The 16,123-nt window shown below is 30.4% G+C and overlaps 1 protein-coding gene across 1 annotated transcript; it reads left to right on the top strand.

Annotated features, from left to right (window-relative positions):
- The first annotated feature begins 441 nt into the window (after positions 1-441).
- Positions 442-15,874, top strand: LOC111613764. The gene is made up of 5 exons (XM_023355110.1): positions 442-488; positions 4,567-4,630; positions 15,427-15,495; positions 15,554-15,643; positions 15,737-15,874. The coding sequence occupies exons 1-5, from the start codon at positions 463-465 to the stop codon at positions 15,848-15,850; spliced, it is 363 nt and encodes a 120-aa protein (XP_023210878.1). The 5' UTR covers positions 442-462; the 3' UTR covers positions 15,851-15,874.
- The last annotated feature ends 249 nt before the right edge of the window (positions 15,875-16,123 follow it).

Here is a 16,123-nt window from a genome sequence, read left to right as displayed (position 1 = left end):
TCAACATCGGACTCGATGACCAATTAGTGCTTACTGAACCGTAGCACTATGCAAATGTCATGTGGCGTGATTCCCGGCCGACCAATTAGCCATCACCAGCCGTAACGTTATGCAAATCTGTGATTCCCAAGCCAAAGTCTTATGCAAATCATGCCGTGTGGCGTAATTGTGTGCTGACCAATCAGTGGCTGTAATTTAAAAAAGCCAACGGCCACTTTCAATCATCTGGCGATGACCGTTACGACTAAAAAAAAACTTCGCTATGTCTTACTTTCAGGGGGAGGTCTTATATTTCGCAATTCAGCAAAATCTGTGCTAGGTCTTATTTTCTGCGGATGTCTTATTTTCGGGGAAACACGGTAGTAGAACGATATACTGAAATACATTTTTTCTTACAGATCTTAATCTTCACGAAAAGATTTGGAAAAGTCCCATTATGTATATGTGCCAGTGGCTACTTCAATGTTACGAAAAAGTTTCCAGTCAAGGTACTATTAAAAATGTTTTATTTACAATTTGGTAAACAACCTTTATTTTATTTCTTTAAACTCTTATTTTAGATAAGAAACGCTATTCATTCTATATTTTCGGGTCTTCTGAAACTCAGTACGTCCTCTAGAAATTGAAAAATTTTTCATCTAGGCATATGCCATAGAAACTGCAAAACACGTAATTGCTTTAACAAACATGTTGAAATATTACAATTGTCAAAGTTTTATTTTAATTTATATAAAGGTGTGGAGGTAGATGACATATGAAAAACAATATTAAAAAACTTCTTGCCAACTTCTTTAATATTGTTATTAGCAGGAAAATAAGTATTGAGTATTGAAAATCTTACGTATTTTTTCGGCAGTTTTATTTTTCTTCTTAAAACAATTTTTAATTAATCTTATAACATTATTCCGTTTTCGCTTTTTATGTACTCAATTTTTTAAANAATATTAAAAAACTTCTTGCCAACTTCTTTAATATTGTTATTAGCAGGAAAATAAGTATTGAGCATTGAAAATCTTACGTATTTTTTCGGCAGTTTTATTTTTCTTCTTAAAACAATTTTTAATTAATCTTATAACATTATTCCGTTTTCGCTTTTTATGTACTCAATTTTTTAAAACAAGAAATTATTTCAAAAGTTTTGAAAAGTTTATTGTGATATTGAAAACAGTTATATATGTAAATACTGCACTGTTCCCGATTGATAGTTTAATTTTTACTTCGCCGGATCTGTTATATATAACAGAGGGAAAGTATGGCGAATCGGTCAAAATTTATTCATTTTTAGACTCTGCACGTTGAAACGTCGAAAAAGTACGAAATAATTCGAATTTTTTATGTANTAATTCCATGTGGCCAGCTTGTTGGTAAGGTGCGAACTCTCGACCAGACTTCACTGCTTTTATCCACTTGATAAATAACATTATAGGGATCTGAACTATCTGTTTCAGCAAGAGTTGTTACTATATTATACTGCCAAAAAATTACACCATACTTTTTGTGTGTTTTCGTAACATCTTAAGTCACTGTTATATTCTGTTTCTATATCTGTACGTGTATAACCACATTTTAGTAATTATACTTAAATATTTTAGATTGATTCGTAAACACTCTNATTCCGCCAATAAGAAAACCGGCAGTTAAGGATATGAATGAAGTACAAAAGAGAGCTTCCCCATGAAATTTTTGCTTCATTTCTATGTAAGGGTAGGCAACTACAGTGGCCGAAATTTGATGTAAATCAATGGCTAATATTATACCAAGGGAAAAGAGCAGAGTAACATATTGTAATGAGATGTTATTTTCGTTAATCATTTTTATTCGAAAATATTTATTCCTTAATGGCTTTTTCAAATTGAATTTGTTGCCTTTGATAAATTGGAATACAATATCATAAATGATAAATAAAACAGAAAACACTATGTTAAATAACATGAAGTTTTTTTCGTATACCTCATGCCAACCGATACATATCGCATATTCATTGATTACTGGGATTACTTGCCATATGAGAAGAATTGTATATCCGCGTAAAGTCAGTTCGATAAATCGAATATAGATATTCTTTAATTTGGTATTTTGAAATTTTCTCCCTTTCTTTGAGCATTTACAATTACAAGTTTCAAATGCATCCAACCCAAATATAAGAGCAGTTGTCCAACAAGGGCTGATAAAACAGCTCAAACATACCTCTTGTAAATTCGAACTCATGCTCAGTCTGTATTCGTGTCTACGTTATTCAGGACAAAATGAAACTGTTTATGGAAATACTGGTTACGTAAACTCATCGTCTCGGAAAATTTTATACTGCCATTAATAACAACAATAATAATGTATTCCAAATTAAAATTTAATGGGATAGTGAATTAAATAAATTAATTCTCTTTGGCTAGCAATTCCTTTATAAAGTTAATGGATAATACATCAAAAATCCATTGCAAATATAATTATTTATAACAACAGAAAATCCAATTTTAAGTGGCTTTTATGTACTTTTACATCAGGGTAAATAATTAAATTTACATTCTGAAAACTATTCCAAACTTTTGATAAGTATTTCTAAAGAATCTGCAATTTTAATGATATTTTAATGCATTGATCGGTATATTACATACTTTTGTCCTTAACAATTTTAAATTCCTTAGAAATAGATGATTTAATCGCCGAGTCAATCCATTATGAGCTATATGCTCATCTTATTGGAAATGATATGAAGTTCAATCAAACGATAAAATTTTAGAAATGATATTGTATATATTATGTAGTGTTAAACAAATAAATCATCATGTTTCTTATTACACTTTCTTTATAAAAACTTTCTTTTAAAAAATTAACTTATTGTACACTGATTGTAAATACAATAAGAAATGTTCAAGAAAGTACAAATAACACATGTGTTTGTATAAAAGACAGTTAAATTTGCACAGTTGCACTCTGAATATGTAAGGATATATAAGTTGTTCCAATCTTATCAAATAGGAAAATTTCTAAACTGGCAGAATGCAAGGAATGTAGTGTTAGTGAAGTAGACAATGTCAAGTCTCAACTTCATGACAAAACTAAATATTAATTTGTAGCAAGAAAATAAATCAAAACGAAGTGATTAAAAAAATAGGGACGTTTGTTGTGTTAGTTCAGTTTTATACAGAAAAAAATGAACAAAAATTACATTGAAGCCAGACTTGTTTTAAAAATTATGAAATAAATCGTAATCGTTAGTACAGTTGTAAAAAACTACGAAGATAATAAAAAAATTAGAAATAAGTTACCGTGATATCTAATTTTAAATAATTACGAAGTAAGAAACATCCAAGATCGAGTAGTTCTAATAGAAAAAGGTGTAGTGAAAAGAAATTTTGGAAAGCTTCCTGACAGAAGAAAGAACAGAAATTATTAGAATTTCGTTATATCCAAATATGCGCTGTCCCTAGATTAATGGCACCATTAGGTATCAAAACGTTGTGTCTTATTAACGCAACGTCTTGATGCCTAATGATGCTGTCTCTTTCACTACTGTGATCGCTGATTATTATCAGCGATCACAGCAGTGAAAGGAAGATTATATAGCTTGTGTAGTTAAACAGATCTGTGAGTCGCACGTGTAGCGTAATACAATTACTCATGACACCATATTTATCCTGTTCATATACATTTAATTATCAGTTAAANCTCTTATATTTGGGTTGGACGCATTTGAAACTTGTAATTGTAAATGCTCAAAGAAAGGGAAAAAATTTCAAAATACCAAATTGAAAAATAGCTATATTCGATTTATCGAACTGACTTTACGCGGATATACAATTCTTCTCATATGGCAAATGATCCCAGTTTGTGTAGTTAAACAGATCTGTGAGTCGCACGTGTAGCGTAATACAATTACTCGTCACACGATATTTATCCTGTTCATATACATTTAATTATCAGTTAAAAATTAAGCTTATTTTCTTTACTATCATTATTCCAAACCTGAATAATAACGAAAATCTCGTATAATGAAATGTTTTCAACTTCAAAGACAAACCTATACATTCTTAACTGTATTTACTCGTTATGTCATAGTGTAATTATTATTTTTATTTAGAGGGTTGTGTTTCAGTATCCACTTCAGTCTTTACGTAACTTCGATAAAAATTAACAAATGAGATATTGTTGAATGTACTGTACTTCTACTGTACTACATGATATCTCTTTTCGTTCTTACTCTAATTTTTTATGTTATCTCTTTCTCTTTCTTCATTCATTTTTCGTTTTATTTCTATTTTCGTCATTTATATTTACCAAGTATGTACAATGACAAATAGACTGTGTTTACGTCATATTACATTTAAAGACAACTGTTTTTTTTCCTATAACAGTCCTTCGGGAATTTTTTTCTGGTAAATATACTTATTTTCATGAATTTGAAAATAACACAGTAGTCATATTAATCCTTATTTTATTTGTCGTTTTACTCTCAATCGTATGCATTTTAGTGGGTTATGCATGTTCAACATTTACGCCTACCGAATTTTTTTAAAATATTATGATGAGTTACTTATATTACATTTAATTGTTTTTTATATTTTTTAGATGCAGACTTCAAGTTATTCGTAGATTTTCTGAGTTCGATTTATCGCTCGAACCGAAACTAAAAGTGAGTACGGTAACTTTTTATAATATGTCGTACTATGAAGTATTATTATCTAAATATATAAAATTGCTTGTCCTGACTGACTGACTGAATGACTCACTAACTCACTGATTCATCATCGCCTAGAGCAGACCGCTTAACCTAAAGAGGTGAACAATAAAAATATAAAACAATGGGATCAGTGAAATTTCTAAAAATAAAAGATTATCTTTAGATAAGATAAACGAGTAAAAAATAAAACACTCTTTCTTAAACCGATTTCGAGTGATTTATATCAGCGGACAAATAATTAACAAAGATACTATACTTTAGCCAACGTTATTTCTTTTATTATTTTAAAATTTCTTAATTTAAAGAATTTTCCAAAAGGTTCTCCAAATGCATTTCGCCATTACAGCCTCATTGGTGGATTATCTAACAACAAGCAACTCATTACTTTATATACAAATAAATTTTTTCCAGCATTCATCAACGTTTAGACCGACATTCTGATTTAACAAATTTGCATGTTCAACAATACAAAAGTACTCTACTACTCGTCTTTTAAACCAATTTTCTATTTATATAATATTTTTACAGAATTTTTATCAATTTTACAATCATAATTACTAGTGTTGAAACCAAGGTGACACTTGTCTTTTTAGACGAATCGCTGCTTCTTGTTCTTTTAGGCGTGTCTCGAGCCTTCATCCCGTTTCTCCAACATATGATTTTGCTTGCAAACAATCACATGATACTTTGCAAACCACTCCTGCGACGTCAAGCTGATTTCTTACTTCATTTTGACTTTTAGTATTTATATAATCGACATTTTGTTTTCCTGCTTCGCCACTACACATATAGAAAACTTTTTAAATATGGGTTTATATCGTTCATAAAGATTATATATATAAGGCATTTTAACATAAGTATTATTTATACAATTTTTTACATTATATCTGTAATTTATAAAAAAATTATACCACTTACAAATTTTACTCTTTGGATAGTCATTCAATAAATATTTTCTGAATAATTGTTTAATTTCTTTATTTATATCTTCCTGAAGTGATGTTCTGTTTAGTATTTTCCTCAATTCCATAGTAAAAACATTTCTCTTCGTGTCTATAGGGCAATAAGATTTATAACTAATTGTTTTTTCTGTATTACGTAATTTTTCATACTTACGAAACATCAGTTGCGTTTTCTCACGTTTAATAGTCACATCCAAATAGTTTATTTCCTGATTCTGTTCTAATTCACTAGTAAATTTTATATTAGGTTTTAAGTTATTTGTATAATTTTCAATTTCATGAGGTGTTACTACACAGGAATAAAAAATAATTAATATATCGTTCACATAACGAGCATAAAATTCTATACCTGGAACTTGTGATATAGCACCATCAATTGATTCTATACAAATCTCTGCTAATTTAGGTCCAACTACTGATCCAATTGATATTCCATTTTTTTGGCGAAAAAAATCTGTATTAATTTTAAAATAATTATTTGTCTGCTGATATAAATCACTCGAAGTCGGGTTAAGAAAGAGTGTTTTATTTTTACTCGTTTATCTTATCTAAAGATAATCTTTTATTTTTAGAAATTATATTTTTCTAAAGAGGTGAAATTTGGTAGACAGTTAGGGTACGTCATGGAAACGCACAGTAAGAAGGGATTTTTCGAAATTCCTCCGCAATGGGAGAGGAGAGGATTAAGGCTTAACCAGAACAACGGCTTTTACTGTACTGTTTTAGATGCGATTTTTTGTTTTTATCTGCGTTTTAGTAGGGTATGCCATGAAAATGAACACTAAGAAGGGGTTTTTCGAAATTCTCCCGCAAGCGAGAGAGGGAGAGGTTTTAGTCTTCATCGAGTACTTAGGTGTATTCAATTAATAACATTTCAGACATTGTTATAAATACTTTTATGTATTTCGATTTTCAAAATGTTCGAACCGTTTTAAATTCGAATTTGTTATTGCGTATTGGTTCGATTATAGAACGATTGTAAACGTTCCAGAAAATTGATCAAATTGAAAATAGTTCGTTTCATTCTCGGCGATTTCCATCATTCTCAGCGGTAGGTGTTATATATCAATTACTATGGTTGTTGAAATACTGAATATAAATGGGGTTTGCTTGCAAAATCCGCGCGGGCAAAGCCGCGAGTAACAGCTAGTTAATTATATTTAGTTCTTACAGATCTTAAGTTTCATTAAAATATTTGGAAACGAGCCGTTATGTATATTAGTAAGAGGCAATTTTAACGTTACGAAAAATTTCCAGTAAAGGTAAGTTTATTTTATTTTTTAAATTGTTTATCTGCAGATTTCTTTACATATACTATTTTAATTTTTTATACGTAAAATCATTTCTATAGTTGTCCAACGCATTTTATTCTCTATTTTCTGGTCTTCTAAAACTTAGGTCGTCGTCTACATTTCTTGTAAAACGTTCTTCTAAAACATTTCTTCTAAAATGGAACACATTGCTCTAAAACGTAGGTCGACGTAGACGACGACCTACGTTTTAGAAGACCAGAAAATAGAGAATAAAGTGCGTTGGACAACTATAGAAATGATTTTACGTATAAAAAATTAAAATAGTATATGTAAAGAAATCTGCAGATAAACAATTTAAAAAATAAATTAGACCTACCTTTACCGGAAATTTTTCGTAACGTTAAAATAACCTTTTACTGATATACATAATGGCTCGTTTCCAAATCTCTTAATGAAACTTAAGATCTGTAAGAACGAAATATAATTAATAATATTAGTTCACAGTACGAGATATTATAAAAAGTTACCGTACTCACTTTTAGTTTCGGTTCGAGCGATAAATCGAACTCAGAAAATCTACGAATAACTTGAAGTCTGCATCTAAAAAATATAAAATAATTACTTTATATACAAATAAATTTTTTCCAGCATTCATCAACGTTTAGACCGACATTCTGATTTAACAAATTTGCATGTTCAACAATACAAAAGTACTCTACTACTCGTCTTTTAAACCAATTTTCTATTTATATAATATTTTTACAGAATTTTTATCAATTTTACAATCATAATTACTAGTGTTGAAACCAAGGTGACACTTGTCTTTTTAGACGAATCGCTGCTTCTTGTTCTTTTAGGCGTGTCTCGAGCCTTCATCCCGTTTCTCCAACATATGATTTTGCTTGCAAACAATCACATGATACTTTGCAAACCACTCCTGCGACGTCAAGCTGATTTCTTACTTCATTTTGACTTTTAGTATTTATATAATCGACATTTTGTTTTCCTGCTTCGCCACTACACATATAGAAAACTTTTTAAATATGGGTTTATATCGTTCATAAAGATTATATATATAAGGCATTTTAACATAAGTATTATTTATACAATTTTTTACATTATATCTGTAATTTATAAAAAAATTATACCACTTACAAATTTTACTCTTTGGATAGTCATTCAATAAATATTTTCTGAATAATTGTTTAATTTCTTTATTTATATCTTCCTGAAGTGATGTTCTGTTTAGTATTTTCCTCAATTCCATAGTAAAAACATTTCTCTTCGTGTCTATAGGGCAATAAGATTTATAACTAATTGTTTTTTCTGTATTACGTAATTTTTCATACTTACGAAACATCAGTTGCGTTTTCTCACGTTTAATAGTCACATCCAAATAGTTTATTTCCTGATTCTGTTCTAATTCACTAGTAAATTTTATATTAGGTTTTAAGTTATTTGTATAATTTTCAATTTCATGAGGTGTTACTACACAGGAATAAAAAATAATTAATATATCGTTCACATAACGAGCATAAAATTCTATACCTGGAACTTGTGATATAGCACCATCAATTGATTCTATACAAATCTCTGCTAATTTAGGTCCAACTACTGATCCAATTGATATTCCATTTTTTTGGCGAAAAAAATCTGTATTAATTTTAAAATAATTATTTGTCTGCTGATATAAATCACTCGAAGTCGGGTTAAGAAAGAGTGTTTTATTTTTACTCGTTTATCTTATCTAAAGATAATCTTTTATTTTTAGAAATTATATTTTTCTAAAGAGGTGAAATTTGGTAGACAGTTAGGGTACGTCATGGAAACGCACAGTAAGAAGGGATTTTTCGAAATTCCTCCGCAATGGGAGAGGAGAGGATTAAGGCTTAACCAGAACAACGGCTTTTACTGTACTGTTTTAGATGCGATTTTTTGTTTTTATCTGCGTTTTAGTAGGGTATGCCATGAAAATGAACACTAAGAAGGGGTTTTTCGAAATTCTCCCGCAAGCGAGAGAGGGAGAGGTTTTAGTCTTCATCGAGTACTTAGGTGTATTCAATTAATAACATTTCAGACATTGTTATAAATACTTTTATGTATTTCGATTTTCAAAATGTTCGAACCGTTTTAAATTCGAATTTGTTATTTCGTATTCGTATTGTATGCGTTTTAGTAGGGTATGCCATGAAAATGAACACTAAGAAGGGGTTTTTCGAAATTCTCCCGCAAGCGGGAGAGGGAGAGGTTTTAGTCTTCATCGAGTACTTAGGTGTATTCAATTAATAACATTTCAGACATTGTTATAAATACTTTTATGTATTTCGATTTTCAAAATGTTCGAACCGTTTTAAATTCGAATTTGTTATTGCGTATTGGTTCGATTATAGAACGATTGTAAACGTTCCAGAAAATTGATCAAATTGAAAATAGTTCGTTTCATTCTCGGCGATTTCCATCATTCTCAGCGGTAGGTGTTATATATCAATTACTATGGTTGTTGAAATACTGAATATAAATGGGGTTTGCTTGCAAAATCCGCGCGGGCAAAGCCGCGAGTAACAGCTAGTTAATTATATTTAGTTCTTACAGATCTTAAGTTTCATTAAAATATTTGGAAACGAGCCGTTATGTATATTAGTAAGAGGCAATTTTAACGTTACGAAAAATTTCCAGTAAAGGTAAGTTTATTTTATTTTTTAAATTGTTTATCTGCAGATTTCTTTACATATACTATTTTAATTTTTTATACGTAAAATCATTTCTATAGTTGTCCAACGCATTTTATTCTCTATTTTCTGGTCTTCTAAAACTTAGGTCGTCGTCTACATTTCTTGTAAAACGTTCTTCTAAAACATTTCTTCTAAAATGGAACACATTGCTCTAAAACGTAGGTCGACGTAGACGACGACCTACGTTTTAGAAGACCAGAAAATAGAGAATAAAGTGCGTTGGACAACTATAGAAATGATTTTACGTATAAAAAATTAAAATAGTATATGTAAAGAAATCTGCAGATAAACAATTTAAAAAATAAATTAGACCTACCTTTACCGGAAATTTTTCGTAACGTTAAAATAACCTTTTACTGATATACATAATGGCTCGTTTCCAAATCTCTTAATGAAACTTAAGATCTGTAAGAACGAAATATAATTAATAATATTAGTTCACAGTACGAGATATTATAAAAAGTTACCGTACTCACTTTTAGTTTCGGTTCGAGCGATAAATCGAACTCAGAAAATCTACGAATAACTTGAAGTCTGCATCTAAAAAATATAAAAAATAATTAAATGTAATATAAGTAACTCATCATAATATTTTAAAGAAATACGGTAGGCGTAAATGTTGAACATGCATAACCCACTAAAATGCATACGATTCAGAGTAAAACGACAAATAAAAGAAAGATTAATATGACTACTGTGTTCAAATTAATGAAAATAAGTATACTTACCAGAAAAGAATTTTTGAAGTTCTGTTATAGGAAAAAAAACAGTTGTCTTTAAATGTAATATGACGTAAACACAGTCTATTTGCCATTGTCTGCAGTAGTTTTACATACTTGGTATGTAAAACTACTGCAGACAATGGCAAATGACGAAAATAGAAATAAAACGAAAAAAAATAAATGACGAAAATAGAAATAAAACGAAAAAAAATGAAGAAAGAGAAAGACATAACATAAAAAATTAGAGTAAGAACGAAAAGAGATATCACGTAGTACAGTAGATGCACAGTACATTGGGAAATATCTCATTTGTTAATTCTTATCGAAGTTACGTAAAGACTGAAGTGGATACTGAAACACAACCCTTTAAATAAAAATAATAATTACACTATGACATAACGANTAGAGTAAGAACGAAAAGAGATATCACGTAGTACAGTAGATGCACAGTACATTGGGAAATATCTCATTTGTTAATTCTTATCGAAGTTACGTAAAGACTGAAGTGGATACTGAAACACAACCCTTTAAATAAAAATAATAATTACACTATGACATAACGAGTAAATACAGTTAAGAATGTATAGGTTTCTCTTTGAATCTGAAAACATTGTCATTATACGAGATTTTCGTTATTATTCAGGTTTGGAATAATGACAGTGAAGAAAAGAAGCTTAATATTTAGCTGATAATTAAATGTATATGAACAGGATAAATATCGTGTGAGGAGTAATTCTATTACGCTACACGCGCGACTCACAGATCTGTTTAACTACACAAACTGTATAAACTTCCTTTCACTACTAGCAGTGAAAAGGACAGCACCATTAAGCATCAAGACGTTGCGTTAATAAGACACAACGTTTTGATACCTAATGGTGCCATTAATCTAGACACAAGGCATATTTCGATGTAAAGAAATTCTAATAATTTCTGTTCTTTGTTCTGTCAGGAAGCTTTCCAAAATTACTTCTCACTAAATAATTTTCTATTAGAACTACGTGATCTTGGATGTTTCTTACTTCGTAATTATTTAAAATTAGATATCACGGTAACTTATTTCTGATTTTTTTATTATCTACGTAGTTTTTTAGAAGTGTACTAACGATTACGATTTATTTCATAATTTTTAACACAATTCTTGCTTTAATCTATTTTTTCTTCATGTTTTTTTCTGTACAAAACTGAACTAACACAAGAAACGTTCCTACTTTTTTTTCATTGCTTCTTCGTTTCCATTTATTTTCTTGCTACAAAATAATATTTTTCTTTAGTTTTGTCATAAAGTTCAGACTTGACATTTTCTACTTGATCAACACCACATTCCTTACATTCTGCCTGTTTAGAAATTTTCCTATTTGATAAGATTGGAACAACTTATATATCCTTACATATTCAGAGTGCAACTATGCAAATTTAACTATGTCTGTTTATGCAAACACATGTGTTAGTTGTACTTTCTTGAACATTTCTTATTGTATATACAATCAGTGTAGAATAAGTTAATTTTTTTAAAGAAATTTTTTGTAAAGAAAAATGTAATAAGAAACACCATGATTTATTTGTTTATATTTTTAAGATTTCATAATATATACATTAGCACTTCAAAAATTTTTTCGTTTGATTAAAGTTCGTATCATTTCCAATAACATGAGCATATAGCTCATAATTAGAGGATTTGATCCCGGGATCTCGAAAATCGGGATCCCGTGATCCAGACCACTTTTCATTCCCAAAATTTTCGGGATTAAGTTTTCCTAATCCCGAGATTTTCGGGATTGACATCATTTTAAAAAAGTTGCAAAATAGACTGCATGAACCGAAACGTTCAGTGCCAGTGCTTTTAACAGAATTGCTTGTCTATCATTTTAATATAAAATACAAGAAATTTTATTCCAAGCAAGCATCAGAAATTAACCTAGCGGGCTTGAGATGCTTGCTTAGAATAAAACTTCTTGTATTTTGAACTAAAATGATAGACAAGCAGTTCTCACTGGGTTACTTGGTAATATACTTCATTTTTGTATTTTTGAATTTTCGCGGGCGCCAATCGATTTTCTGGCGCAGTCGAGAGCACTACTCAGTGCGTTTTACCTGTCAATGTGTCAGCCATCTTGTTTTGCCAGTGTGGTTAATATAGACCCGACGCCTCTCGCTTAGGGGGGTCGACCTTAGGTGAAAAGGTTACGACCCCCGCCTTGCCCGTGATCTGTCAGGATGATGCGAGAAAGTCTTTTTACGTTTGGGAGTAGTGGTTTGCTGGATGCTGAGAGACTCACACAGAGACCGAATTTACAAAATTAACGTGTTTATTTTTAGAAAGGCATGCTTACAATGATCGAAACAATCGGGATTGTAGCCTTTACTCCTACAATCCCGATCTGTGTCGACCGGACTGTTTTCTTCCAACCTCCCCGTGTCCTCGAAGCTATAACTAGAACGGGCTTATAAGTATTTACTAACGATTCCTCCAACTTCCATCAAACCTAAACGCGTTTTCTCAGCAGCTGCATATATGTGCAACAAATTGAGAAGCAGACTTGGTGATGAGACACAGGATGCGTTGTTATTTCTCAGATCATATTTTCGCAATTCAAATTAGAATGTTCCTATTAGATTAGTTTTCTTTATATTTAAGAAAAATGTGACTGATTAATATTATTTTTAAATACTTTATGCTAAGAAACTTACTTTACCTACTTACTAGGTTGTTATACGAAAGTAGTCTATTTAGTCGATGTTAAGAGAGATTTTTGTTAATTTTCAACGTTTATTTGCATAGTTTGTTACATAAAGGTTTTTTCAATTTATGTAGTTTAAAGAGATCTCAGTGATGCTTAAAAAACAATAAATTTAACATGAAGACTGAGTGATTTTAAGTCTGGTTAGTCTGACTCTAAGTCTGATTAGTTAGAGTGATTAAATTAGCTAGGTGTATACGGTAAAATACGTTGATTTTTGTCTAAATTTTGATTTGTTGATTTCTGTAAGACTTTCTTATTTTTTATTAACCCTCAATACCGAAATAATCCCGGGATCCCGGGATTGACTAAGTATAATCCCGAAATCCCGGCATTAGAAATAAGGATCGAGATCGAATTCCCTACTCATAATGGATTCACACGGCTATTAAATCATTTAGTTCTAAGGAATTTAAACTTGTTAAGGACAAAATATGCAGTATGTAATACAGTAGAGCATGGATTATCCGACTTAATTGGGGACTGGGGTTGGTCGGATAATTGAAAAGTTTGATAACCGAAAAGTTTGAAAAAATCCATTATTCGTGTAGTATATTATTATATCCGATGTAATTAGTATATTAGTATATCGCTATTACCCTACTTCGCATTGAATTTTCATCGATGTTAAACCTAACAAATTTTTTTAAATTAATAATCGTCGCTATTGCATCCTTAAAAATTATTTTATTGCTTACAAAACAAACAACCACTCATAATTAAAAAATTCAGCATCGTTTAAATACTGGACTCCCTTTCATGGTCGAGCCAGTGTTGCCAGCTAAAACACGCAAAAATTTAACAAAAATAATATTGAAGTAGCCAAGACATAGCCAAATATTGTAGCGCCACATCACTAGCGGACATTTCAATTTGCCGACTAGAACGAGGTCGGTTAACCGAGGTGACGGTTAATCGGGGGTCGGATAATCGATGCATTAAAATATCATAAAAATTGCAGATTCTTTAGAAATACTGATCAAAAGTTTGGAACAGTTTCAGAATGTAAATTTAATTAGTTAGTCTGATGTAAAAGTACATGAAAGCCACTTAAGATATGATTTTCTGTTGTTAAAAATAATTATATTTGCAATGGTTTTCGATGTATTATTCATTAACTTTATGAAGGAAATTGCTAGCCAAAAGCGAAATAATTTATTTAATTCACTATCCCATTAAAGATTAATTTGGAATACACCATTATCGTTATTATTAATAGCACTATAAAATTTTCAGAGATAATGAGTTTACGTAACCAGTATTTCTATGAACAGTTTCATTTCGTTCTTTATAACCTAGACACGAATACAGACTGAGCATGAATTCGAATTTACAAGACGTGTGTCTGAGCTGCTTCATCAGCCCTTGTTGGACAACGGCTCTTATATTTGGGTTGGACGCATTTGAAACTTGTAATTGTAAATGCTCAAAGAAAGGGAAAAAATTTCAAAATACCAAATTGAAAAATAGCTATATTCGATTTATCGAACTGACTTTACGCGGATATACAATTCTTCTCATATGGCAAATGATCCCAGTAGTCAATGAATATGCGATATGCATTGGTTGGTATGACGTATACGGAAGAAATTCCATGTTATTTAAAATAGTAATTACTGTTATATTTATCATTTATTGTATTGCATTCGACTACATTAAACGCAACAAATTCAATCTGATTAAACCATTAAGGAATAAATGCTTTCGAGTAAAAATGATTAACGAAAATAACATCTTATTACAACATGTTACTCTGCTCTTTTCATTTGTTATAATATTAGCCATTGATTTGAATCAAATTGCGGCCACTGTATTTCTCTACCCTTACATAGAAATGAAGCAGAAATTTCATGGGGAAACTGTCTTCTGTAGTGCATTCATATCCTTAAGTGCAGGTTTTCTTATTGGCGGAATCGGTAACATCTTATTCTTAGTGGCATTATTAGTGCTGATCTCCCATAAGGAATTTGAGCAATTGTCGAGGAAGCTGCTTTTAATAAAAAAGATCGATTATGATTTACGAGAAAAGCTAAACGAATTAATGATGCATCATGAAGAACTTTGGGTTTTCGTTCAACAGTTAAATTTTAAATATAATTTTGTATTTGGATTTCTTTACTTCGGAATCCTTTGGGGGACAAGTTTTTTATATTATGCGTTTTTGTTCTTAGAACATCATTATTTTATTAAATTTTTTATACTTTTATTGATGATACTATTCACTTGCTTTAGCATAATCTTTGGCTGTCTGCTGTGCTCTTTAGCATTTACGGTAATTACACTCTATATGCACTATTAACATATGCTTTAGATGCTTTATAGTTGCTTTTTCTTGTAGATGGAAAATACATTTCAAGATATCAGACAATTTGCAGGATGTGACATTGGAGAAAATCAAAAACTAAAGGTATGAAGTTTAAATTGCATTTAAACAAACATTTTCCTAATGTTGACAATAATTTCAGATTTTGAACTTCATGAAAAGATTCGGAAAAGTCTCTCTCTGTCTCACAATAGGTAGATTTTTGATTATTGACAAGAGAATTCCCCTGAAGGTTGTATTATTTTCTTAATTAATTGCGGCTTTGTAATTATTTACAAATTTTGTGTTTTACTGGAAATAAATTAAGTTAAATTTAATTTTTCAGATGGCAAAAACGTTGCATTCGGTTTTCTCTGGTTTCAAAAAGCTAAAAAGCATTTCGAGTGAAGAACAAAACTGTTCACAGATTTATAAAATTAATTTCACCGAAACGAATTAAAAAAATAAATAAATAAAACTTCTGTAGACAATATTCTATATATGAAAATATCTAAGATATCGGGATGACAATTTACACAGGATTTGTGTAATAATTTATAATATTATACTGTATATCCAGGGTGGCCAAGCTCCTTGATAGTCCGAGCCATTTTTCAAAATTTGAAATTTTTCGCGAGCCGCAATTAAATACGTATTAAAAGTGTATGCAAAAAATTTCAGATTACGAATTATATCCATAGCAAGAGTGATACAAATTGTTTCCTCCAGAGCA

This window comes from Centruroides sculpturatus, unplaced genomic scaffold (genome assembly GCF_000671375.1).
Source record: "Centruroides sculpturatus isolate CEXI.00-Female unplaced genomic scaffold, Cexi_2.0 scaffold1556, whole genome shotgun sequence".
NCBI lineage: Eukaryota > Metazoa > Arthropoda > Arachnida > Scorpiones > Buthidae > Centruroides > Centruroides sculpturatus.
This window is presented reverse-complemented; position numbering and strand designations above follow the sequence as displayed.

Excerpts from the sequence above, each read along its gene's own strand:
- LOC111613764 (XM_023355110.1), top strand. The coding sequence starts at position 463 with ATGTTACGAAAAAGTTTCCAGTCAAG. Across the intron at positions 489-4,566 it reads CGAAAAAGTTTCCAGTCAAG|ATGCAGACTTCAAGTTATTC; the intron begins GTACTATTAAAA and ends TATATTTTTTAG. Across the intron at positions 15,496-15,553 it reads GAGAAAATCAAAAACTAAAG|ATTTTGAACTTCATGAAAAG; the intron begins GTATGAAGTTTA and ends CAATAATTTCAG.